Genomic DNA, 25230 nt, shown 5'->3' on the forward strand with positions numbered 1-25230 from the left:
CTCTGCTATTGTGGTGTGCCGTAGCCCCGCTGAATTCAGTGAAGTTATGCCATTTTATAGCAGATGAGGTCATTCACTTAATCCTCTGATTTCACTATCTGTAAAATGGGAATAATAACATTTACTTTATAAAGTGCATTGAGATCCTTGCATGGAGAAGTGCTGTATAAAAGCAAAATATGGTTAATATTATTTTCGTACAAACACAGGAGTTTCCTGTAAATGCTTGGCTTTCAGTTGGGAATACATTTATCTGGCAGCCTTTCAGTGTGCAAAGGAAAGTGCAATAGCCTGAAGACAAGAATGAAGACAACCCAACCTCTTCTGTTTGTTGGAGTTTTTTTCTTTTTTTTGTGTAATTCTCCATTGCTGGAAAAAATAGGTGCCAGAGCCCTGAAGAGTCTTTCATGTCACAGATTTTCTGATAACCTTGCTGTTTTTCTGTGAAAGCTAGGGTTGTTTAAAGGTTTTAAAATAAATTTTTATATCTCAAAAGTTAGAAAATTGAAGCACGTTGAACCGGTGTGCTGTAATTGATCTCGTGCTCTGAGAAACATAGCTTTTGAGGCAGCTTGCAAGTAAGAATGTCAGCTTTGAGCGCTTAAAACCAAGTATGGTGATTACTGCCATAACCGGGCTCATTAACTTAGCAGAATTACTTGTGATAATATACACTTCTAGCCCATAGGAAGATTTTGCCATGTATAGCACTGAATTTAGCATGTAATAAGGAAATATAGTTTGGCTGGTGGAACTTTAAGGGAAAGGTTATACTTTTTTGCTTGTAAGTATCTCATTTTGCTATTCACACCACTGGTCTTTGATCAAATTAACATTTTACTGTAAGTAGAAGAGCACTCAGTTCATGCTATTCATTATCTTGTCAGGAAACAATGAGAATAATTTGAACTGGATATCGTGTGAGGCTTTTTTTTTTTTTTTTTAAATTGGAAAGCAGACGGCAGCATTATGATCACGACCTACTGGCTCCACTGTGAACAGTACAATATTTACATGCTATATTAAAGAGAATGAAAGTATTTTGAAGTGTTTTGTTACCAGGGAGGTAGCGCTATGCTAGAAAAACGGCGGTATGGAAATTAGGAGGAATTGTATGACTGAGCTATCCGGAAAAATAGCATTTTTAGACAATGCTGGATTTGCATGATCTCTACCAAGGCCTGTAGTGTGACTGTCACTGGTCATCATGGGTTTTCTAGGCTGTGCATAGTAGATTTGGAAGTAAGAAACCAAGAGTTTTAGCACTGACTGATGAAAAGCAACTGTACTGTGGCATACATATTTCTTAGCCAAAGTGGGATAGTTTCACACAAAGAGAAGGTTGCATGAACTTTTCCAGTGTCTCCAAGTTGTGCAAGATTGCTAGGTTTCAGCCATTTTCCATACTGGGTGTCTGTCTCTGGCTGCACTCTCTTTTCTTATTTCAGGAAAAATTGTTCAACCGTTTCTAAGAACAAGATTAGGAAAAAAAATCCAGTTTTCCCCACATGTTACGAGTTGTTCTTGCTGTTTTGGTGAGGAGCCTGCTGTGCCCATATTTAAGAGAAGCGACTTGGCACTTGATGAGGGAGGGTTTGCCTTTTTCTCAGGGTTGTATCTCTGTTGCTTCAAGTAGCAATGAAAAAAAAAAAAAGCCCCAAGTTTGGCCAGCCTATAAGCGTCTGAAAAAAACCCAAGTTCACACAAAGTCAACAGAATCTGGTTTGAATTTGTCGGCTTTGATGTCCGTGCCTGTCCCAAGCACACTGCAGTCTATCACTGCGCCGGCTGGGTGAACATTAACCAGCCAGGGTTTTCTTCTCTTGGTTGTAATGTAAGGTTCAGTGCCACTTCGACGGGGAGCACTGGGAGGGAGATGCTCCTCCAGACTGCCCCTGCCGTGATGGGGAGACGGGCAACGTCGGCGTGAGAGCGTGGAGAGGGGCTTCGTGGTGGGGAGGGAGGGAGGATAGGGACCAGGACGGGGCTGCTGCGAAGGCATTTGGAGAAGAAGCAACGAGGAAAAGAGGAAGAAGGAAATCGTGGTGGTAAGACAAATTCTGGAAGTTTGCGTGTGTTTGTTAGGTCACGCGAGGTACGAGCTTGCTTTTGCCTACCTGAAGCTAAAGGCACCGTGAAGCTCAGAGAAGACAGAAACGCTGCTTCCAGTGGCCAGAATGAATTAGGAAGGGGACAAAGTGACAAGCAGAGAAGGGTAGGAGTCAGAGAGGTAAAACCAGAGGTTGTTGCCGGGGAGCAGCACCGCAGCCCCTGTACGGGGTCTTGGGTGCAGGCGAGCAGGTGAGAAATTGCCAAACACAGCCCGTGCCACACGGTGAGGTTGTGGTTGACACCGCCGTGCAGAGCACCCAAATGGAAATATGCTGGGGGCTTGGGGAACCCATATAGCTCAAAATAGGGGTTTGTGCCAGTGCATTCATTAACGCTTCTGGAGCACTTAGATCCTTTGATGGTGGAAACCAGAGCACAGCCCGTAAGGAAGCGATTAATCCTATCTACAGAGGAGGGTGGGATTAGTTTGCAGTAAATAAGCCACAGAGGTCACACACGGAACAAGGAGGACAAAGCAAAATATTCATTCACCGAGGAATATTCATCCTGAGAGTTGAATGAAGTAGGGAGTCCCGCTGGAAAAAAGCAGTAGCATGTTACTGTGCGGTTCCAGCCCGCCTCCTGAAGCCTTGTGCATAGGGGGTGGCCGAACATACCTGCGGCCTTGGGGTTGGCTTTTCAAAACTTCTAAGTGCTCAATTTTGAAACTACTATTCTTTTAATAGGTTTTTGTGTGTAATTTATAATTTATATTGCAATAGCACCCAAAAGTGCTTTCCAGACACTGAACACATCTATAATTCTGGCTCTAAAAAGCTTCCATTCTGGAAAAAAAAAAGAGAATAATTGATCAGTATTTCCCAAACAGAATTGCCCAAAGTTTCCATTGATGTATTTTTAACAATGCATGGTATGAAATCTTGTCCAATATTACTCACAGGATCACAACAGGTGTTCTGAATCGGCTGGGGAGGCTATGCAGAAAGGGCAGCTGACAGCTTACTGTATATGCAGATGTAACATCTATTAGAAATATCCTCTGTGGTTTGCTTGCATGCAAGCTGAATAGATTCTCAAAACAATGCTGCTGTGAATGGAAGCCATCAGCAGAATTGCTTAAGGCTGCGAAACCCATTACTTATACAGCAGTAGATGCAAGAGCGAGTGCCACAGTGTAGTAACTTGTCCTGCTTTGCTGGAGTTGTTTAGCAGTTATTAGATCAGTATATGTACATCCACATCTAATAAAGTGTGAGAAAATAATTTATCTCAATCTGTATTGTTAGCTCAGTTTTTTATTCTAGTATTATCCAGCTGCATAAACAACATAAACTTTCTCTTTTTGTGCCTTCTTAATGCTGCTACCATTTTTTCATGCACAGAATAGGTTGTGTCCCGTGCTCTGATTATTAGAGCCATGTTACTGTACTTTTTACAGTTACATTTTAATTACAGCGGTAGAACCTATGCAAAATCATTTAATATAATGTTGTGAGCAAATAGCACAGATGATGCATTTAGTATTTGATTGCCGTTAGTTTACTGATTGATTAAACATGCAGACAGAGTCTCTGCTTTGACTAGTAAGTCACAGACCATGCACGCACGCAGGGGTATAGGTTTTATATTCGCTATTTTAGATGACTTAGGTTTTCAAAAGGATTCGCTGAAAAAGCAGGGAGTGGCACACAGAAATACGGCAGTTTTGGTGGTTTAAAAATTAATTTATTATTCAATAAAGGGAGGGACCCATCCGTGTAAAAGTTGGTCAAGAAAAGTTTAGACCTTGATTGGTGGGAGTTCATGGGTTTGGAAGAGCTGGTGATATGTCTTGGAAGTGGAGATAGAAAATTATTTTAGCTATTTTCTATTGAAAGTGCAGCGTGATTTGCATGGAGTAGCCCAGGTAAAAAGCGGTCATTACTCAAGGAGGTAAACAGTGTGTTTTTATAAAAATAAAACATTTTTTTACAAAAAAGAGAGAAGAAAGTCTGACCAAGAGGAGCATATACTGTAAAAACAACCAGGTTTTGTTCTGCTTTCTTAACAGAAGCTTATACACAGTTACGGAAAGGACTTTGCTGCTATTTATTGCCTGAAGTTACTGATCCATCTGTCTCTACGCAAACTCTTGTACAGACAATCTTTCCTCATAATTCTGCCTTTCTCCTTTCTATTATTCTTCAATATTTGTATGGGAATTTTGTCTGGTAGCCAAGTCACAGGCTATCAGATATTGCGTAAATCCTCAGCAGCTGGTAACTGATCTGTGCAAAATTGTCAGTTTAGGGTTAAATATTGTTGAATAAATAGACCTGCTGAAAGAACAGAATCTAACAATTCATGTTTTGGGAAATAATTACTGAAGAAAGACAGCCCACAACACTGTATGTGTGTTAGAGAGAATGGTCAGAATATCTTTTAATTCAGCATTTACCCGTGAGAATTATTCCCATGAGGAACCTTGCAATAAAATCTGCTTGGTCTATGAGAATAGAAAGAAATTGAATAAAAAGACTCCATTTCCACTTGTATTTATTCAGTCTGGGAAATTCAGTGGGCCGCAGCATTAGTATCAGCAGGGGATTCCTTGCTCCTAGCGTTAAATTACTGTCATAATCGCTCAATTATTTCTTCCTTGTACTGTTTAAAATAAAAATCCATCACATTCTATGTTTTTTTCTAACATTTATTAGGTTGAGTGTTTAGGAAAATCAATTATATTCAGTCAGGCATGAATTGATGAATGTTCTTGTAATAATTGTCAGTTGTTAAACTGAATGTACTTTCTCTTTTCACCCCTTTTCATTTCCTTCAGAGGGCAGAGGTGGCTCAGAGAGAGGCAGAGACCTTAAGGGAGCAGCTCTCGTCAGCTAACAAATCTCTCCAACTTGCTACGCAGATCCAGAAGGCACCTGATGTGGTGAGAGAAAATATTTACTGACTCTTACAGGTTTCTGACATTACTGCAGTACAGCTCTTTCAATTTATGCTTGCAGCTATAAAAATATCTGTTTGGAGTAATATTTTAACAGCAGTGGAATTGTGTTCCTTTGGGGTTGCGGTTTGGTTAAACTTCTAAGGGGGTTGGTGGCTACAGAAGACCACGGGAAGGACAGAGGTTGCTCTGCTCCGTGGTGACCGGTACAGTGATCCACAGCTCTCCACGGCTGCCGGTCCAGGTGGATAGCAGCAACTCTCAGAAATTATTTCACATTGGTAAGAGCGTCAGCAGAGGAAAAATAAAGGCAGGAATGCGGTATAACAAAGAGTGCCTTGGTGGGCCATCAGCACATGCCTGCCTGGAGGGCACAGCAGAGGCACGGAGCTTCAGACGGAGGGGACCAACTTTGGCCAGAGTTGGTTGCCTTAGTGGGGACCTGCTGCCTGCCCGTTTCTGGGTCTTGTTACTCTTAGTGTATGGGCTGTCAGAGGAACCAGAAATAAATTCGGTATCATTCCAGAATTCACTGAATATATCTAAACTGAGAATTACACCTATATACCCGATAAAAGAAGTTTAGAAAATTGAGAAGATATCCTGTACTCCTAAAGGTTTGGCTGCTTTTTGCCTTCTCTGTGTGTTTCTAAACAAAGCAAACACCGCTGTTTGGGGAGGTTGATAGCGCTGACTCTGCTGATCAGACCTTGCGGGCACAGAGTGCTATTACAGGACTCCAGCTGGTCCTGGATTAACAGGTATCACAGATGAGCAGACAGATTATTTTGATATTTGTTTGCCAAAGGAGAAATAGGGGTATTTAAATGTAAATATGCAATTAAGTGAAATTTAGTCTACTTCTAAGTGGCAGATTTAACAAACAAAAGAAATCATGCTCTTATATTGCTTTTTTCTTGCAAGCCATATACATGCTTGACACTGATATCAGAGAAACACATGGTTGCCTTTAAAATACATTTGCAGACAATGAGTAACAAACCCTAAGTCCTCCAGATCGCTTTGGTCGTCTATTAATGCAACCCAGTATTTTCTCAGAGAAGTCAAAAGATAGACAGGCAGGCTGCAAAACAAAAAATAAAAAGCCTGAATATCACTTGTAACTCTGAATTACCTGCCTCTTCCTATCTCGTGTCCTAGTCTTATCATTATTTTAACATTAGGTCTTTCTTGTATTTAATAGTACTTCTGCACTTCATTTATATTTAATATGACAACTACTGCGGGATGAAAATGATCATTATCTATCTTATTTCAGACTCTACGTTCTAGTCTCAATAGGCACAAGCAGCAGATGATTATACAACTTGTGATGTTTCATGCAAGCAAATTAGAGGTTTTTTCAAGTTAAAAGTATAATTCAGTGTAATAGGAGAGCGTTGTTAACTGCTGTTCGTACATGTAGCTTCCTGTGAGATACAATGGTATGTAGTCACTGAGAATCAAGCTAAGTGTTTAGAAGATATGGAAAAGGTATTTTGTCGTGCCTGTATTTTCCAGAAAAGAGGGTATGGACTATATTTCAATCTGCTGCAATGTCATCTTGAATTGTAAGGAAAGTGCTTGGGTGACAGTGTCGGTGGGTTGAATTTTCAGCTCTCTCGCTGTAGGATCTTTGGTATAATGCTTTCGATCATTGTCTCTCTCTTAGTAAATGGATTCTTTCCTACTTCACTGATGTTTTCTGAGGAACAGCCATTAACCTTTGTAAGATGCGTTTTAGGCTTTTTAATGGAACGTGTGTTCATCATTGGGCTGCCTCGTGCTCCCCAGATCTGCACAAGGATTTCCTTATGTTCTTCATGGAAGAGGGGTTCAGAGCTCTCCGATGCATTATAGCTATTGATCTCTTAACACAAAAGGAGACAAAAGACATGGTACAATTAGTCTGTGTTATCTTTTCTGAATAGATCTACCTTCTTAACTTCTCTGTCCTCTCTTATTTCTTGTCCTACTGTAAGGTCGGTCTAGCGAGGAAGTTTCAGACTTGAGGACAGATTTTGCAGCTGTGAGAAACTGGAAGAAGAAAGATCTTGATTTAGGAAAGGGAATTTCTGAAAGTGGAGACCGTAGGGAGAATGGCCTTGTCTTAACAGCTGTCACATCTACCTTCATCCCCATGGAGGAGAGGCTTTAGTTGCTAGCAATAATATTAACAGCAAACAATTTTCATGCAAGGAGAAAGTTCATTGGAAGTAGCACTTTGGGGCAATTTTTGACAACTTTGCCTGAAACATGTGGCACGCGTACGAAGAGCCGAAGGCACATGACTCTGCCGTTCCCGATTAAGAAATTCTGCTCCATTACTTCAGGATATTTTATCTGATTAGTATTTTGTAAGCACAGATTTTCATAGTTGTCAAAGCATTTGGACTATTAATAATAAATAGATCTAAATCGAATCCCTTGACTTTCACAGCTGCATCTTTCCAGTGCACTCATGAAATAGGGAAATTTATTCTCTCCATTATCCCTATTTTACCAAAGAGCTGTCCTGGGGAGTAGAAATGTTCATCTTCCAGATCCACGCAGTCAATCACCGGAGTCCCAGATTTAGAGATTGTTCCTGTCTCTCATGCCACCCAATGCCGTTCTTGGTCCTTGCCTAGCTGCCCTGAATTCAAGCTTGTTCTTTTTTTTATTTATGTGGTCTAACACTTTTTTTTCACATTAGGAGCAGGCCATCGAGGTTCTAACACGGTCCAGCTTGGAAGTAGAACTGGCTGCGAAGGAGCGGGAAATTGCCCAGCTTGTAGAAGATGTCCAGAGACTCCAGGGCAGCCTCGCCAAGCTGCGGGAGAACTCCAGCAGCCAAATCTCACAGCTGGAGCAGCAGCTGACCGCCAAGAACAGCACACTTAAAGTAAGGCTCGGTTCTGTGCTCAGCAGCTTTCGAAGGATATAATTGACGTACCAATATTGGGGTTTACTGATGTAAGCTTTCTGTGGTTCTGAGAGGCACCATAAAAGCCATTGGCTACTTCAGGATTCTGTTGAATTCCAGTTTCTGTGACATTTTATTCTAAGTGATCACAGTTTTGTTGAAATTTAATTTACCTAGTTCTCATTGTTTTGAAATTTGTTTTTGCAGAACATGGCTACCTTTAGAATTAAAACCACCAACAATACCCAACGTATGTTTACCATGGATATGTTGTGAAATAGCTGAACTGAAAAGGCACAGAAAATCCTTCTTAGGTTTTAGAACTTTTAATTCCCATTCCAGTGATTGGTACTGCAGATTTGGCAGGGGTGTTTATTGTGCTATGGTCTGTCTTTGAATTTACCTGCTATCCCCTCCAGTTCTCTCCACTGGAAAAGGGAAGTGTATCATTTAGAGCATAAAAACAAGTAAAATCAAGACACAGAGAGAAAGCTTTTTAGCCTTAATAACCACTTAATTATTTTTTTAACTATATATTTGCTGCACAGTAACTCCCATTTATAATTAGCGGCCCAGTCAGCTCATTTGCATACCAGTAGCACTGCACTAAACCCAGAAGAAACGTCTAACAATTTTGTGAGTGACCCCTTTACTTTTTGCTTCAGCAGCTTTACTTTCTTTGCGCGCTAGCCCAGAGAGTTTTGAGCTATCAGTAAGCATGAGAAATGTTTCCTGACATGTGTTATGAATCAGTTTCCTGTAACTCCTGTCTCTTTCATTGTTCTACCATCTATGAGCTTCAAAGTGTAAACAAGATAAATTTATCTATTCCATTAAAGACTTCATAGTTTTGCAGGTTTTATAGTCTGAGAGTTTTTTGAAAGCAGGAGGCTGCTAGTACCCACTTAGCTCTGACTGTGGCGTGGGTAGCTTTCCTCTATCAGAGTGATTTAATGTTCAATTGAAACTCTTATGAATTGTTCTAATTCTGACATTTTTCAGAAGGTACTGGTTTTGCTCTGGTGTAGCATAATTTATGTGGACAAATGTCTGTTAGGGATGAAGCTGAAGTGTTGCATTCAGTATGCTTTATGCATGTTTTAAGACAGCCTTGCGGAATTTTTATGAAAATACAATAGAGCAAAGGAAACCTATTAGGTTCCTATATTTATGGTATCAGTCTCTGCCCATCTGTCACCATGTGGGCACCACTCTTCATGAGGGAGGAAGGTTTTGAGGGACACATTTTGCTGGCTACACCCATGTTACGCGGGGTTTTCTTATTTTTTCATAAAGCCTGATAGAAAATATCTTGAGTCCTTGCACTTCACAGATTTTCTTGGAATAAAGCATGTTCCTGGTGAGGTCAGTATTAGTTTAGCCATTAACTTCAAAGGGAATAGGATCATAGAAATGACAGAGCAAGTCTTTGATTTTCATTTCAGTAATCTTCCATTTTCTCTTAGGCTTGCCCAGCTAATGCTCTATATATTTAGGTTCCTGTTGATAATGTCTTATGCAGTGACTCTATTGATAAAGTTTTAGTCATTTCAACCCTCTTAAACCTTATTTGTTGCACTATAAAAATATTTCAAAATACGTACTTTTACCCCAAAGTGCTGGGAAAACCTGTGTCTGAGATCTCTTGTACAAAGAACCAAATCTCAGTGGTGATGTGTTGATCTCATGTTTGATTATAGAGGAATTACTTCTAAAATAACTGAGATTGTAATGGTTGCTTCCACAAAAAATGAATCACAGTTTCACAAATTAAAGCAATGTTCTCAGACCATATCTTGGGGGAATTCTTTAATACTCTATGACTTAATGAAACAATGCAGAAATACTTTCAAAATTATTGCTTCTTTATTGTCATCTGATCTAATAATCAAACATGTCTGCTAGTAACAAGACTTTTCTAACTATAATTACATTAACCCTTTGTTGCTGGGAGTTAGAGCTTCCCTGCTACCCAGTTAAAATACAACAGTGCTAGTTAGCAAAGAGATGCATCAAATAACCTGGGTTAATTAAATGTGGGCTTTTTAATTTATCACTCTAAACTAATCTACAACATTAGTCTAATGGGTTTTTTTAAAATGTTTTAAGCCCCTTAATACAGCCCATGCTATTTACCTAGGACACTTTAGTTAATAATGCAGTAATGGTGTTTTTTTTTTTTTAAATAACGTAAGAGGGGACCCAATCTATGCATGCTCTAACATGGGTTCATTCATACAACAAATGCAAGATGATTCCTTAACATGGAATATTTGCAAATTTAGTGTGCAGAAATGCCACCAGTCCATTCCTTCTGTCCTCTGGCTCCCTGCATTTTTGTGTGTTGGAGGACGTTAGAATATATTTTGTCTGAATTAACCAGGTTGATATTTAGCACAAGATATTAGTTCCTCCAGATTGTCTCACAGCTTGAACCTTTGTTATACCATGTTCTGTGCATTTTACAGGGTTCTTTGAGACAATTACCATACTAATACATTTTAAAACAGTCATTGACTGGGAAGATGCCAAGTGCCTAAATGGTCTGCTTATATACAGGCATTGCATTCTCAGTTGTTCGTTTATATTGTTTAGTAAAGTATACATTTAGGTGCGGATTTTCCATGGCAACAATCTCTATATTAGGTACTTGGGAATGATGTATGTATGTGTGTTTTATACAATTCAGAGTAAAATATTGCTGGTTGCCATACTGCTATAACAGCATACAAGTACCTGAGAGTCCAAAACAGCTTCATTCTGTTAACATCTTTTTTTTCTTTTTTTTTTTTTTCCCCTAACTGTGTTTTGTACCTAATATTTCCAGAAATACTTTCAAGGTATAGCATATCTCTATACAGAATTACATTTACTATAGATTGCACTAAAATGGGAATCATTAGCTTTTCTGTATTTTATATCCATTTCTAAAAAAGGCTTTTTTCTTAGCATATCCTTGCATAAGTAACTAACATATTAATGCAGGATATTGTTTGTTTAAAATTTATTCCAGTACTTTTTATACTGAGGACTAGTATAAATAGCCAGTTATCCCTACTGTAAAAGCTAATCTGCTGTAGACCCAAAAACGTTACGCGTCACACAATTAAGGAAGAGGTGAATTGTAGTGTGTCTTTGCTTTAAGCTGTGGAGCAGCAAAAAGCAGGTAGAAGGGGCCGGCAGAGTGACATGGCCAAGGAGAGCTGAAAGATGTTGTGTAGTGTTGGGCAGGGTCCTCCCATTGCCTGCATCGATCTTTAAAGCTGTCAGTCACAATGCTGAGTCTCCTCCCCAGTACTGAGGGCTCTCTGGCTCACTGGTTTCATTTAAAGATCCCTCTCCAGTCTTACTGAGCCTGATCTGGTGCATTAAAAAGTCTAGCTGGATTCCTTGTTAAACTAACTCTGTTTTGCTCAGCATCGAGCTGTAGCTTGCAAAGCTGCTTGAACTTGTGGCGTGTTGTAGCTGGCCCTCCTTAAAAGTTAGAGAACTGAAGTGACACCTTGGGCCCTGGGATTATGTAGTACATTTGCATAATGAGATTTCAACACGTCGGAGGTTATCAAAACCTCAAACATCTTTAATGTTTGTAGGATTTTCCTGGTCCCATCAACCAGGATTTTCCTAGTTACATCAGTATAGGGTTTTTTGGCAGGGCCAAAACACCTGTAGCACTGTCTGCTATATAAAGCAAAGCTGGTACTCCCTATAATTCCAGTTAGTAACTGGAATTTGGTAAGGCAGGACATGTCAGAAGAAATGACTAAAACTTGCCCTGTATTTATTCCAGGTGAAAAAATTTGCTTTAGCTGAAATAGACATGGGATTTGTCTTTTTAACACAATCCCAATGACGGCACAAGTTACTGATGGCTAAGGGTGCTAGGACACAAGACCTTTTAAGAGGCCGCTCGTTTCATCAGTGTCCCATAGAGTGCAAATTCCACACTTAACAATAGTTTCTGCCTTCCTGCAGCAACCGGTGGTGGTGATCCATTAAGAGCTGCTTGTTGAGCAGCTGCCAGAGCAGGGCCCATGTATTACTGCCGGGAGATGCCTCTTGTCAGCAGTGACTAAGGATTGTGGATTATGGTATCAAAAAGCAGGAACAGGAATTTAAGAGGGCTGTATATTGATAACGTGGATGTCCACTTTGTCACTGCTTTTTAATATATGTGCTAATGGCAAGGCAGAAATGTCAGCAATGCGTAAGCTAGAAAGGGCATGATAGGAAGTCCTCTAAAAGATGGCAAAATAGCTGGAAGTCCAACAAAGCCCCATCATGCTGCTGTTGTCATCTGAAGAAGCCTCATTTAAATTCTTAAGATGGCTCAGATGATGGACTTGCTAATCTGTGGGTGCTGTATTATATAGTGTTTAGGTTTGCTGCTTATACCCATCGGGTAGCTTTGAGATGGGTGATGCCAACACACTGGCTTACTTGGGAAGACAGCATGGTTAAGAGGTTCCCAATTCTAGTTGTTCGTCTGTCCCAGCCCTGCTGTTCATGCACCTGTAACTGTGCTGGTGCAGAACTTTATGGGACTGCATTTTAAATGGGTTTGCTAAAATTATCCAAGTTCACAGTAGCCCTTCCCTGCCTTCCTCCTGCGTTCAAACGAGCAGCCCAGGAGTGGGTGTAGGATCTTGAATTCAGTTCTCCACTGAAGGCAGCCTCTCCTGGACATAAAGCCCTATTTTTCTTTTTCATGTCATATATTCCTTTCCTTTTCAAAGTAGATGCTCTCTCTTTGAGGGTGGTATGTCCTTGTGTTATTTGTTTCCTGTGACCTTTGGGAATCTGTGCCAGTTTTAACACCAAAAACTAAGTGAAGCAGAGCTAGCCTGAACTTACCCATGGAAGTTGCAGGCCAGTAAAGTTCTGTTCTTTCTTTGCTTAGATCAGGTTTGCCTGTACTAAGCAAAGAAATTATTAGTGGGAAATTAATGTGGCTTCTGCAAGCAACATAACGGCATCAATTATGTATCACTATGTTTTAGGCCTCCTGAAGCATTTATCCTGTAGTGATGAGCACTGTTGTTGGGAGCAGGGGCTCTTGGGTAAGGTCCAAATGTGTGGCATTGCGTTATGGATTGTGTTAGGAGGTTTGTTTCAACGTTTGTGGCATCTTCACACCGAAGAGAAGCCATTGAGACTGCCCCAGGTCGGGCAGACCTGAGCAAAAAGACCTGCTGAGTTGGTCTCAATGCTTCATCTCCGGTGTGTAATCATATTAGTTATTGCAATAAATAATGCTTGTAAAATGACTTGGTATAGCTGTTTTGTTTGGGCATGAGGCATTGTAGAAGTCTTACAAGCCTAAGGCGTTGCAGTCAACAACAGCTTCTTCAGTCTTTTTTTTCCACGTAGATAAGGTTATCAAGAGCTGTCTTATTAAGAATACAGTATGTGCCAAAGCATCCTGCTTGTTTACTCAATTTATCAGTTTCGTAAAAGTTTCAGCTGCCCCATTTTTAATACCTTCTTCCCCAGTCTCTTTATTGAACACGACAGGGACGTTGCAAACAGCCAAATTGGGACCTACTGAATTCTGTAATGCTTGGCACTCTGTAAACAAAGGAAGAGTAAGATATAATTGTGTTTACGTTGAATTGGTTATAGTTTGTTTTCTAATATATGTAAATTAGGTATGAGTCATTAACCCTCACTTGTGCGCTGCTGTATATATGGAATAATTTGAAGATGATTTTGAAAGCCTGCAGAAAAAAATCTAAATAATTAAATCCATGTTCTTTCTTTTAAAGCAACTGGAAGAAAAACTGAAAGGACAGGCTGATTATGAAGAGGTTAAGAAAGAATTAAAGTAAGTGTTAAATGCTTACATAATTTTTTCACAAACTCACAGTGCTTGTTAAATGAAGCCACAAATCTGTGTTCTTGGAACAATAAAGAATGCAGTCAAAACCACAAAGACGGGGAAATTGGGAATATTGGCAGAAGTTGTATCCAGAACCAGTGCAACTGCTGTATCTGAGAGTACTCCTTTTTGTTGCAGCAGAGTATTGCAATAGCAAATAATGCAAGTGTCCATGAAGACATTTACCCTTGTCCACCAAGGGTAAAAAGTTTGAAAATCTGTGGTATTTTAGACGGACCACTCTTTAAAAATCCCCAGCCAAGAGGTTAATGTAATGTGGCCCAAGAATTTAATGCAGGGCCTTTGGCCATAATACCTTTTCTATGCTTTTGCCAGCCAGTGTTCAGCACTTACCATTTTAATGCTGAGCTTGTTTTACTGTATATTTTTGCTAATATATTGTGGTTTAAAACTAAAGCCACAAACAGCCTCTCCCTATTTCAAGGGGTTTTTTTAAAAGACTTAAAAGAGCCTCATTTTAAACTATAACAAGATAAGCTGTCAGGTTCAGAAGAGAAGTTTTTTGACTGGAAATATGTTTAGTGTCAAGGTTTAAATAACTGCAAGAAACTCCATCTCTTCTTTCATCATTCTGGCATTTTTGTGTGTATTTTAAGAAGACTGAAAAAATGTTACCTTGTTTAATGAGGTATTTCAGATGAGGCTGGTAATCATGTGCTTTTGTTTACACGTCCCTGGAGAATATGGAAAGCAGGTTTGGTTTTGCAAGCCCAATGACTGCCCAGCCCCTGGTGCTATTCTATTCAAGCCACGCTGGCTGCGGTTCTGGTTCACTGCCAGCTGCAGCACACCCTGATGTGGGTATATAGTTTCAGTCAAGTGAAATGAGTTGTCCGTTTCTTTGGTCGTTATACCTGAATATTAACTGGTCTCAAAAAAGCTTCATCGTTTTAGTGATACGGGTAAATACGTCCATGTTCTCTCCTGAGTTAAGGAAACGCAGGTTCAGATTTCAGCTGGTTTATGCCGTCATATGTAAAGTAGTGAATGGGAATTAAGCCACAACCTTCCAATTTGCTACATGAGTTACAAAAATGTGAATGCACTGAAACAGCAAATGAGTTTTAAATCCTACCTGGTTTAATGCCTTTACTTTAGATATGAAATTCATTTAGATCTCTGTATTCCTGGCGGTAATGCCTTTTTTTTTTCTTTTTTTATGACACTGGCTTATATGAGGGCAGGGATGGGAAGGCAGATAAGAGGTCCATGAGAAGTGTTCATATGGTGCTTCTGCGTGTTCCTGTTATTTCAAGATGAGTCTGCAGTGAAATAGATGGGAGAACCTCCTGGCAGTGGCCCTTGTTGGGTGCCAGTAAATTTAATCTCTTTCTCCTGGGTGTTACAGCTTTTGTATCCCCTAATTTGTGGGTAACTTTTTTTTATCTGGGCAGGTGACTTTGGAGGGACAGCTAGCTAGCTTGTAGGTGGCCTGGGGTCCATACACCATCCTGCTGTATGGCGTGGGGAGTTAAGACCTTCTGTGAGAGCACTGCAGATGTTTGCAATGCTGCATCATCGCAGCAGCTCATTCATGCCACCCTCTCTGCTCCCATCTGGTCAAAAGATGTGCCGAAATCTAAATACATCACCTGAGAGTGACAGTCTGATCTGAAGTGAAACTATGAAAAGTCTATTGCTGTAAATCTGGTATTCCTCATACTGAATCCTACTATGCCTGCCTTTGTGCCCTGAAACACTGACAAAAATGAACTGCTCGTACACACCAAGAAAAAAGATACCTTGTCAGTAAGGAAGAAAGAGAATAAACTTCTCAGTTGTTTTGGCACTGATGTATTTTCTTTAATCCTCCCAAGGATGTTAGAGGTATTCTAGGCTGAGGGATCTCAGTATCAGCCAGCTTCTAACCTTGGAGGAACTTAACTGGGTCCATGTTAAGATCTGGGATGGGAGGATTCCTTGCTTTCTGCGTTGGCTTTTGTGCCAAGGCTTTTAAACCTATTTTTGAGATCTGAGAGCTCTGTGTGTCCTTTCAGTTCCCTCTCGAGTAATACAACAGTGCTAACCCTCCTGCCTTTGCAGTCGGGATCATACAAACAGAAAGTAGAGCTGTCCCAGTGCACACTTTGCTTTAGAGTAAGATCTTCCAAGACATCTTAGATGTGCAGATTCAAGTCGCAAGATCATTCCTTTAAAAAGCAGATAACTGATCTTCAGCAGCAGATTGCATCAAGATCTCATGGGCAAAGATATTCCTGGAATCCAAAGGGGAAACATTTTGCTTCCTCGTATTCCTGAGAAAAATGTCTCTTTTGTGACACATTTGGAGAGTCATTTTTGACATGTTTAACTTTTACATTTTTTCAAAAAATGAACCTGCTGTAGTGAATGTTCCTCCAAGGGCAATTCAAGATACCATCGACTTGGTTTTTAGTATATTTTGGGTTCTAAGTGTATAGGAAATTACCTGTGGAATTGCCAGAAGGCTATTTCAGGTAGCAAGGAATCCACTTTAAGTAGGCAGAGGTCAGTAAGTTTCCAGCCGAGGTTTGAATACGAATGCCTGCTTCAGGCTCACTGAAAAATGCAGCTGCCGCAAGGTTCAGGATCCTTTCTGAAGGTCCCAGCTGGCAGCAGGTGCTTGGAAGCAAAATGCATTGGTAGAGCAGCCTGTGCAAGTGGAGGGCACAACAGGATCAGGGCTTTAAAGCCAGACTTTTGGTGCCGAGAACCCGATAAAACACACTAAATACATTCAGGCTTACTTTGCGCTTCCGACTGGTTTCAGTCTGGTTCTGTAGGCAGCACCATAGTGGTCAGAGCACATCACACCCGCTCCTTCGAGAGCGTGCAGCTTCTTTTGGTTTAGTCTCATCCAGAAGGAACGCGGTTGGTATGCTCCAGGACTGCTCTGCATGGCAAACCCAAGTGTGGTAAGTGGGGATTACTGGGAGACCTGCGTCACAGGTGTACTGCTGATCTGAACTGAAATGGGAGAAACACCTGTGATTTGCCATGGGAAGTTTGCCACATGATAATTTGCTGTTACAAATTGTTGTGTTTTTTTTAAATTCAGATGGGTTTGATCATGATGGTATTTGACCATCATGAGGACATACATTACTACTTGCTGTCCTTTCAGAGGCCATACCCTGCAGAATCCATGGGAGGATGAAAACAGTTACCTACCAGTGACTGGGGTTTTCCCTAGATGAGTCTCTGTATATTTATCTTCCCCAGCACCTTGGAGTCCTGGTAGACAGAGCTCTGCCTCTGAAGAGGTGTCCCAAGAAACACTTGCTTTCAGCAGTGATTAGCAACCTGAGTAAACATGCCTGTGATGTCAATATAATGTCAGGATCTTTAAGAACTTGAGCCATTAATGCACAACCTCTCTCCTTGACTGGCATGACTCCATTAATAGCAGAAAAGAGGCACTTTTGCACGTGGCTGAGCTGTTGTGCCCACGTAAAGCAGAGTCTTAACAGCATTACTTTATGTGTTTGTGTATTGGGTGATGGCTGTAATCTACAGTGATTTCTGCTGGCAAGAGGTGTCATCCGGTGACGCCATATGATGAAACTGATGGACAGAATTTGGGGATTTTATTAATTACTATATTTGTAGGAGTGCCTGTCAGAATTAACACTGTATGCAATGAGTATGCACAGCTGCAAAATACGTGAGGTTTCTGTCTCAGAATGACTTTTTTTTTTCTTGGATTTGCCACGACTTTGTGTGATCTTGAATGAGTCACTGAGGCCACTGATTTCCCGAGTGCCACTTAATGGACATCTAATTCTGGATTAATGCACGGACAGATTTATAGAGGAGCTGGACGCCGCATGGTCTACGGCAGTTAATAAGTGCTGGGTGCCTGGCTGACTCCTAGTGGCATCCAGAACTAGTCCCTGCGTGTTAATACTGGCCTTCTGCTTTTTTTGACCCAGTTTCCACATTTAATATGTGGTTAAACATATTCTCCCTGCCTCACAAAGTTCCTGGTGCTTTATATGTGAAAAATGCTGTATATACACTATCTATATCTGTTTACGTATTTTTCTTCGACAAATGAATGTCGTCTTTGTACAATGAGAAGCTGAAATCATTTATTGCTTCAGTCTGAGGAACTTAACGTCCTGCCTGCAGCAGGCCTATTTAAAAAAGTTTATAAGGCAAAGCATAGTAGTAAGTTTGTATTCCTGTAAGATTCTCATTTGCCAGACAATACAACTCTAACTGAAAGACTTTGAAGGGAGACGTCCTTTGACCGCTCAGTATTTATATAAAATATTGACAATGCGACTATCAGATTCTTCTCTTAATGTACTTATAAATATTTGGATCTTTCATATTTCTCAAGAAATATTGTGCCATTGTGTCTTCCCTTTGCCATAGAACTAGGAGGTTATTAAAATGAAAAACTGCCTTTTAGCCTGTAGTGTCTTGGTCGGGAAGATTATTTGTGCATATTTTCCTTGATATGTGAGCTGGTGTATATTATATAAAGTACTGTAACTGCGGTGGTGATTCCCCTGTTTTGTTGCTTTGCTACAACTTTTTCATTCCCTTCAAGCTTCACAGATAAATTTATATCGCTTCTGACAGCTTAAAATGTTATATCCTTATTAACCTTTAAATTTACGCTTTAAACTGGCCTGGTGGGATTGCATATGGAATGATTTAGATGACGCTCGAGAAAATTTTCTTATCCAATAACTAGTTTGAATAGTTACTCTATATTCATTATGAGGCTGTGTTACTGCAAGGAAAGTTGTTATCACTTGTAGTGTTGCTGGAGAGTAAGAAATGATAATGTTAATGCTCATTAGTGCAGTTGTTATGAAAAGAAGAAATAGAAAATAATTTTTTTTCTGCCTTCCACAGTATATTGAAATCCATGGAGTTTGCACCATCTGAAAGCTCTGGTGCGCAGGTACTGAACCTACTTCTGTTTTCTTAATTGCTTCAGCAGTTCAGTTAATTAACAAAAATTTTGTCTTGCAATTCATTGGTGTTGGCATGGAGAATTTCCTGTTGATGTTGAGACACGTGGGTTGATCATTGTTTTCCTGATGTTTTCTTATGTAAAAATCTGAACTGAACATTTTTTGCCTATTAATTTCTTTTAAGTGGTCAAGGACAAAGAATGACGTTTCAGCTGTGCTGGAGTGGATAACTATAATGTTGTGAAGTTGAGTCTTTTACAGATACTGGAGTCAGTGTACAGCTACACTGAGATTTGCATGTTTCTTGTACTGACAGTACGCTGAGCAAGGACTTCAGCATTTTTAAGTCTTTGTTAGCCTTGAAAATAATGTTCACAAAAGAAAACAGACCTTTGAGTACTGAGAAGGCAGGAGAAAGCTCTGCTATTCCAGCAAATTAGTCTTACTTAAGTTTAAAGGTTATGAATTAAATTCCTGCTTCTGAAATCTGAACTGAATATCAATATCCTGGGATTAATTTTCAATATGTTTTTTAATGATCAAGGGTTAGATATTTAGTGGAAGGTAAATGGCAGGTTTCTGTGACTGATTTTATATTTGAACAAACTGTTTATGCTGAAACGCAGCATTTCAAGGAAATGCTTAACTTGGGTCAGCTGACCTAGAAGAAATAATATAATCTTAACTCCTATTTTAATCAGATTAAAAGAAGTCTACAGCTTTTAAATTGAAAGCTTGCCAGTACCATTTTAAAATAAGTAGGATTAAGAAAATGTTCCATTACACGTTTCAAAATAACGCAGAATTGATGAATGATTTACAATGAAAATTAAACAGTGAATCTCTTCTATGGCTCACGTAGGAGCACTGAGTGATTCCTGCAAATATATGCATGGTGAATTCCCTAGCTGCGTTCATGGCAGAGATGAGCACTTGTTTTCTTCTTCTGAAATCCTTTTTAGTGCCTGAGTGAGACTCTTAATGCTTTTAGAAACAAGCCTCCCACTTTGATTTTCTTTAGGATGCATCTAAACCGCTGGAGGTGCTGCTGCTGGAGAAGAACCGCTCCTTGCAGTCTGAGAATGCCACGCTGCGTATCACAAATAGTGACCTGAGTGGTAGGTTGACACGATTTTCGGCTATTCTGGTTTGTTTGCTCTCTTGTAAAGGGAGGGAGGGCTGAGTGAGAGATGAATGTCTGAGCTAATGCATGGCAGAAAGATTAAGAGGCAACAGGAACACTGAATAATGTTTCATTTCTGCAGTTTTATAGGCTGGATAATAAAATAAAACTTGGAGACCTCAGAGAGTCTTTAAAGGTTAGGAAAGAGAGGCGTTACAAGATGTACCAAGTGGTAGTGTTTGAGGCTGTCTTCTGTTTTGGGAACAAATTCATCCGTGGCACCAGAAGTCTCTTCCCCCACACACAATGTTATGCAAAATGTTTGCATGTAGAACACAATAATCTTCCTGTCTGATACACTTAGATATACTACCAGCAGGTCAGCTTGGAAAAACAAAATACTTTCTTTTTAGCGAAGTGTGTTTGCCGTTTAGCTTTCCTAATGTGGGCTTTTTACATCTTGTGTGCACATTTTTTAAATGGCAAGTCATGGAATTTCCAGATACTTGAATGCTTATGGTTTTTGCAGCTGGAAGAAAGTTAAAAGTTGCCACTGGCCCTGGGATTACTGAATTCTGAAGCGTTTTTATGACTTTAACTGAGTGATCTTGGTGCATCCACCTAATGGCGATTCCTTTATTCAAATTGGTTTGTTCCAAAATGTAAATGTTTGCTGCATTTGGGTTCAGTCAGGTCCAATGAGTAATGTCTTGAATGAGAGACAACAAAGAGACTTGCTGTCTGTAACTGCATTTATTTTAAATGTATAACTGCACTTCATGTAATTGTTCTAGTTTTAATGTTTGTAAGGGGGATTCTCCAGGCTGCAACATACAAGAAAGGTGCAAACATGAAATGCATGTTGTTTGTTTTGGGGGCCTTGTTTGGCTTATTAAAATTTCAATTATGGAAAAAAAAAAAAAAAGAAAACAAACCAAAAACAAAATGAAAACAAAAATCCCACCGCCACTTCATTGGCCCTTGTAAATCTGCACTTTTTCCCTTTGTGGGGCAAACTTTGCATTTTTTTATCTTGGTTTTTCCCTCTTTGATCCCCCATAATGCATTATGTTTGGCCTTCCTTGTAGGGTCAGCCAGGAGAAAAGGGAAAGACCAGCCTGAGAGTCAGCGTCCTGCAACCTTGCCGGCCTCCCCTCCTTCTCAGTTGCTCCGCAACGCGGGGGAGCAGGCTTCCAATACTAATGGTACACACCAGTTCTCACCAACGGGTTTAAGTCAAGACTTTTTCAGCTCATCCCTGGCGAGCCCCAGCTTACCCCTGGCCTCCACAGGAAAATTTGCACTAAACTCTCTCCTCCAGCGACAGCTAATGCAGTCCTTCTACTCCAAGGCAATGCAGGAAGCAGGAAGCACAAGCATGATTTTTTCAACAGGTCCTTACAGCACAAACTCCATATCTTCCCAAAGTCCATTACAACAAAGTCCGGACGTAAATGGCATGGCCCCGTCTCCCAGCCAGTCAGAAAGTGCTGGGAGCATCTCTGAAGGCGAGGAGATAGACACAGCCGAAATTGCACGTCAGGTGAAAGAGCAATTGATCAAGCACAATATTGGACAGCGGATATTTGGACATTATGTGTTGGGACTGTCGCAAGGGTCTGTGAGTGAGATACTAGCCCGGCCAAAGCCATGGAATAAACTGACTGTGAGAGGCAAGGAGCCATTTCATAAGATGAAGCAGTTCCTCTCGGACGAGCAGAACATCTTGGCTCTTCGCAGCATCCAGGGTAGACAAAGAGGTAAGCGCTCGCCGGCCGAGGGACTTGCCCTATTTTCCTGTTAGTTACAAATGTTAAAAATTGGAAGCTTCCCTGTACGGGGCCACTTGTGCATTGCTGCCGTTTTCACCCAAATCAGATGTCAGGTACAGAAAGTACAGCTTTCTAACTGCTTTTCAGCACTCAAGCAGGTTAGTATCTTTGGTTATGCTTTTTTTAGCCGCTGACTTGTGTTTGTCAGCAGGGGCAAGCAGCAGGGACACTTACATCCCTCACTTCCCAATAGCTCCATGTCAGGGCTACATACGGAGTGAAAAGGGTCAGTAGCTACTAAGGGTATCAGCCCTCAGAAATACTTGAAAATTTTTATTTGGGGTTGTTTATTGAGAGCAGACTTTTGTTGTGTCTTGCAAGATTTTTTTTTCCCAAAGTGTTTTGACAAAATATAGTAGGTGATGCATGAGATGAGTAATTAACAAACAATCCTAATTTAAAGCAGCTTTGCATATTTAAGGCGGTGATTTTAAGAAATAACACACATTTCATTGTGATTCATCTTAAGCGAAGACTGAGATTTACATTTAGAGAAACTGAAGAGTAAGTTGTTTACAGTCAAGAAATATTGGAAAGGACAGGCAGGATTTTCCTAGATTTTGTTTAGTTGAAAGTGCACACTGTTAGATTTATAATCTGTCCTTCCTTTTGATGATTGTACTTGAGGGGATTATCTGCCCATCTTTAACCTCTTCATTTTTGGTATCTCTAGACATTTATTTATATCTGTCTAATCTCCTTTCCGAACGTAGCTGTAATCTTTATTAACAAATCAGCCAGCCTTGCTTCTTCCCAAGTAGCCAGCTCCTCCAGCGCTCAGACAAAGGCTCGAGGGGGCGAGGACAGCTCGAACCCTCACGTTCAGAGACAGGCTGCTAGCTTCTCATGTCACACAGCCCATGATGTCAGAGCAACCATCCCCTGATTGTTTTGTTCTTACCAAACTTGTTTTTCAACAGAGAATCCAGGCCAGAACCTGAACAGACTATTTCAGGAAGTACCGAAACGAAGAAATGGGTCTGAAGGTACGTCACAGGCAGGTGTTTTTCTTTGCAGTCGATACCTAGGAAGTGGAGTGTGCTTTAGCTGTGTGTTTCCTTAAAACTGTGCAGTTTGATTCTGGCCTGGAATCTGATAGAAAAACAGACAGTAAGTATAAAACAAACCATGGGTTAGACGAACACTTTGCTTTTTCTAATTCTGCTGCTGCTGTACTAACGTAACCCTGTTTGGATACTTTTTCCACTCCCAACATCACTGCGTACGCAGATCAAAAGAGATAAGTGATAGAAGTGGCTTTATAAAATCATCAGATCTATTGAAATGCTCTCTTTGCTATTTTTGTGATTTTGGAGGGAGAAAGTTGCACAATTACGTGTAATCCAACATGAATCGCATATGGCTTCTGCTCTAGATTTACTTCTTTCTTCTCATGGGGCTTATTTTGACAAATACACTTTAATACGCTGTTAAATTAGTGTGATACTTACTTCAGTATGGTGTATGAAAAAGACAACAAGATAAGTGAACATCAGATCGATAAATTATCACTGAACAGGAAGTACAAACATTTTTCTTCATTATAGAATAGTTGCAGATTTTTTCTTTTAGCAAGACGAGGAAGAAGAAAAAACAAAAATAGGTACCCCGAAACGCTGTGGTTGTTTTGAGTCCAGTCAGAAATTATCTAGCTCACTTACAAATGATAATCTCATAATGAAAAATGCAGTTAAGTGCAATAGCATTCACAGCCATAGCTTTCCCTCCTTTTCTTCCCCTTAGTGGTTAAAAAAAACAAAACAAAACCAAACAACCAAGTAATAGCTCTTAGCTGGAGAGTACTTCAAATGGTATCTGCGCTTAAATGACTGTTTCTCTTAATGTATTAACCTTTAGTAAGTTAAAAATTATTTTTATCTAGTTACTTTTTAATTCTGTTTTGGGCTGAATGTATACTCATCCTACTTTGCCTAGCAGCTGATGCAATTTTTAAGGTGATTCCTGATCTTATGTTTTTAGCTTTCTTCTTTCCCCTCTGGTTCTTTTCCCTTCTGTTTCCTCTCCCTTCCAAAACAAAGAAAAGGAAAAAAATAGACCTATATGTGTTATCCTGGAAAAGGAATATATGACCACCTAGTTCTTCCTCTGATGATGTCAGTGTTCTCATCATTCCAGTGCAGCTAGCGGGCAGGCTTTTGCACAATGAGGGTATTTTTCTTTTATTATGTTAAGTATGTTCTTGGTGTTGTAAATGTTGGTAAAGGTCCTATGTAAACTTCCGTCAGGTCATGCTCGTGGTATATCGGTATATGCTGTCTGTCTTTGTGTTAAAAAACCAACCAAACAAATAAAAGTGTTCCTGGTGTCATTAGTTTTGTTTTGCTCTTCAGGTAATATAACCACAAGAATCCGAACCACAGAGACTGGCTCTGATGAAGCCATCAAATCCATTCTCGAACAAGCCAAAAGGGAGCTGCAAGTACAGAAAACAGGTACGGTCTCATTTTGTCTCTCGCTCCTTTTATTTCAGAATGTAATTAAAACAATTACCATGAGCTTTCTGGTCAGTTAATTATATTCTTAAAACCTTGAATGTAGGTTTGAAGAGCTTTTTTTTTTTTTTTTTTTTTTTTTTTTTTAAATTTAGTGGAGTTGTTTCTGTCCATAAGGCAGCCCAAGTTAAGGTTACACATGTCATGGCTTGGGGGGTCTCTGCTCAGTGCTCTGCCCACTCTGCTCTGCCCCACTCCCGGGGGAGCGACACTGTGAGATTTCTAAATGCCTTTTTTCCAAGTGCAGAGCTCTGCCTTCTTTACACCACTCCAGACCTGCAGGCAGTCACTCTGCAGGACAAACCTACAAAATCCTTTTTTCTACCAGTTTGCTCCTTGGAAAGGGAATGGCTCCTGCTTTCTCTTCTCTTCTCTCTAACTCAGGCCGCAGGGACACAACTGCATGGGAGAGGGAACTGAATGGATTTGTCGGGGTGAATCGTCTAGCCAGCAATTACCAGTCACATAGTACCATCGTACTGTGGACATCATGTACTGAAATTATAATATAAGCAAACTCAGTTCTAACTTTTACATGACTTTATTTTTGGTTACAGAATGTATTCAGTGAATGAACTGGCAAATCCAAAAAGCATTTCCTTTCCCAAAAACATGATTAGTTTAACATCTTAGCCCAAGATAAGTTTAATTTCTCATTGTATGCTGTCATGTAGTTAACATTTCTGTCTACTCCATAGCCCTCCCAACTCTAAAAGAGTTTCCAGTACTGCTAAAGGGCTGATGCTGAAGTAGAGAGTACTGTGCATTACTTCTGTTTCGTTTTTTAAAGTAAATACTGATTTACAGTTTTGGATAGTTGTCTTTTAAATGAAAACTAAGCTAATCTCATGGCAAAATATGAAAGACTAGTTAATGTATGATTTAAATAATATGACTTTATACAAGTAACGATTACATAGGAAAAAATGTGGGCTGTGTGCAGGAAACTGCAAGCACGCTGTTCAGTAGCATGTTTCAGCTGAGCATCTCAGACTTCCTTTCAAATATTAATTCAGCCTCAAAACTCCCTATGAAAC

General features: G+C 40.1%; 1 protein-coding gene across 5 annotated transcripts in view; it reads left to right on the forward strand.

The window, feature by feature from the left end:
• The window catches only part of CUX1 (cut like homeobox 1), a 282941-nt gene that overhangs the window by 185928 nt on the left and 71783 nt on the right, over window positions 1-25230 (forward strand). For 3 of the 5 annotated variants that reach the window (XM_076354837.1, XM_076354838.1, XM_076354840.1), the window contains exons 10-17: window positions 4892-4996; window positions 7707-7895; window positions 13682-13740; window positions 18664-18712; window positions 19747-19843; window positions 20937-21608; window positions 22601-22666; window positions 24032-24133. In XM_076354837.1, the coding sequence (XP_076210952.1) occupies window positions 4892-4996; window positions 7707-7895; window positions 13682-13740; window positions 18664-18712; window positions 19747-19843; window positions 20937-21608; window positions 22601-22666; window positions 24032-24133 (1339 nt within the window). The remainder of the gene's footprint in view (window positions 1-4891; window positions 4997-7706; window positions 7896-13681; window positions 13741-18663; window positions 18713-19746; window positions 19844-20936; window positions 21609-22600; window positions 22667-24031; window positions 24134-25230) is intronic. The other 2 variants (XM_076354839.1, XM_076354841.1) reach the window with 2 other exon arrangements.

This window comes from Aptenodytes patagonicus, chromosome 17, assembly GCF_965638725.1.
Source record: "Aptenodytes patagonicus chromosome 17, bAptPat1.pri.cur, whole genome shotgun sequence".
Classification (NCBI taxonomy): domain Eukaryota; kingdom Metazoa; phylum Chordata; class Aves; order Sphenisciformes; family Spheniscidae; genus Aptenodytes; species Aptenodytes patagonicus.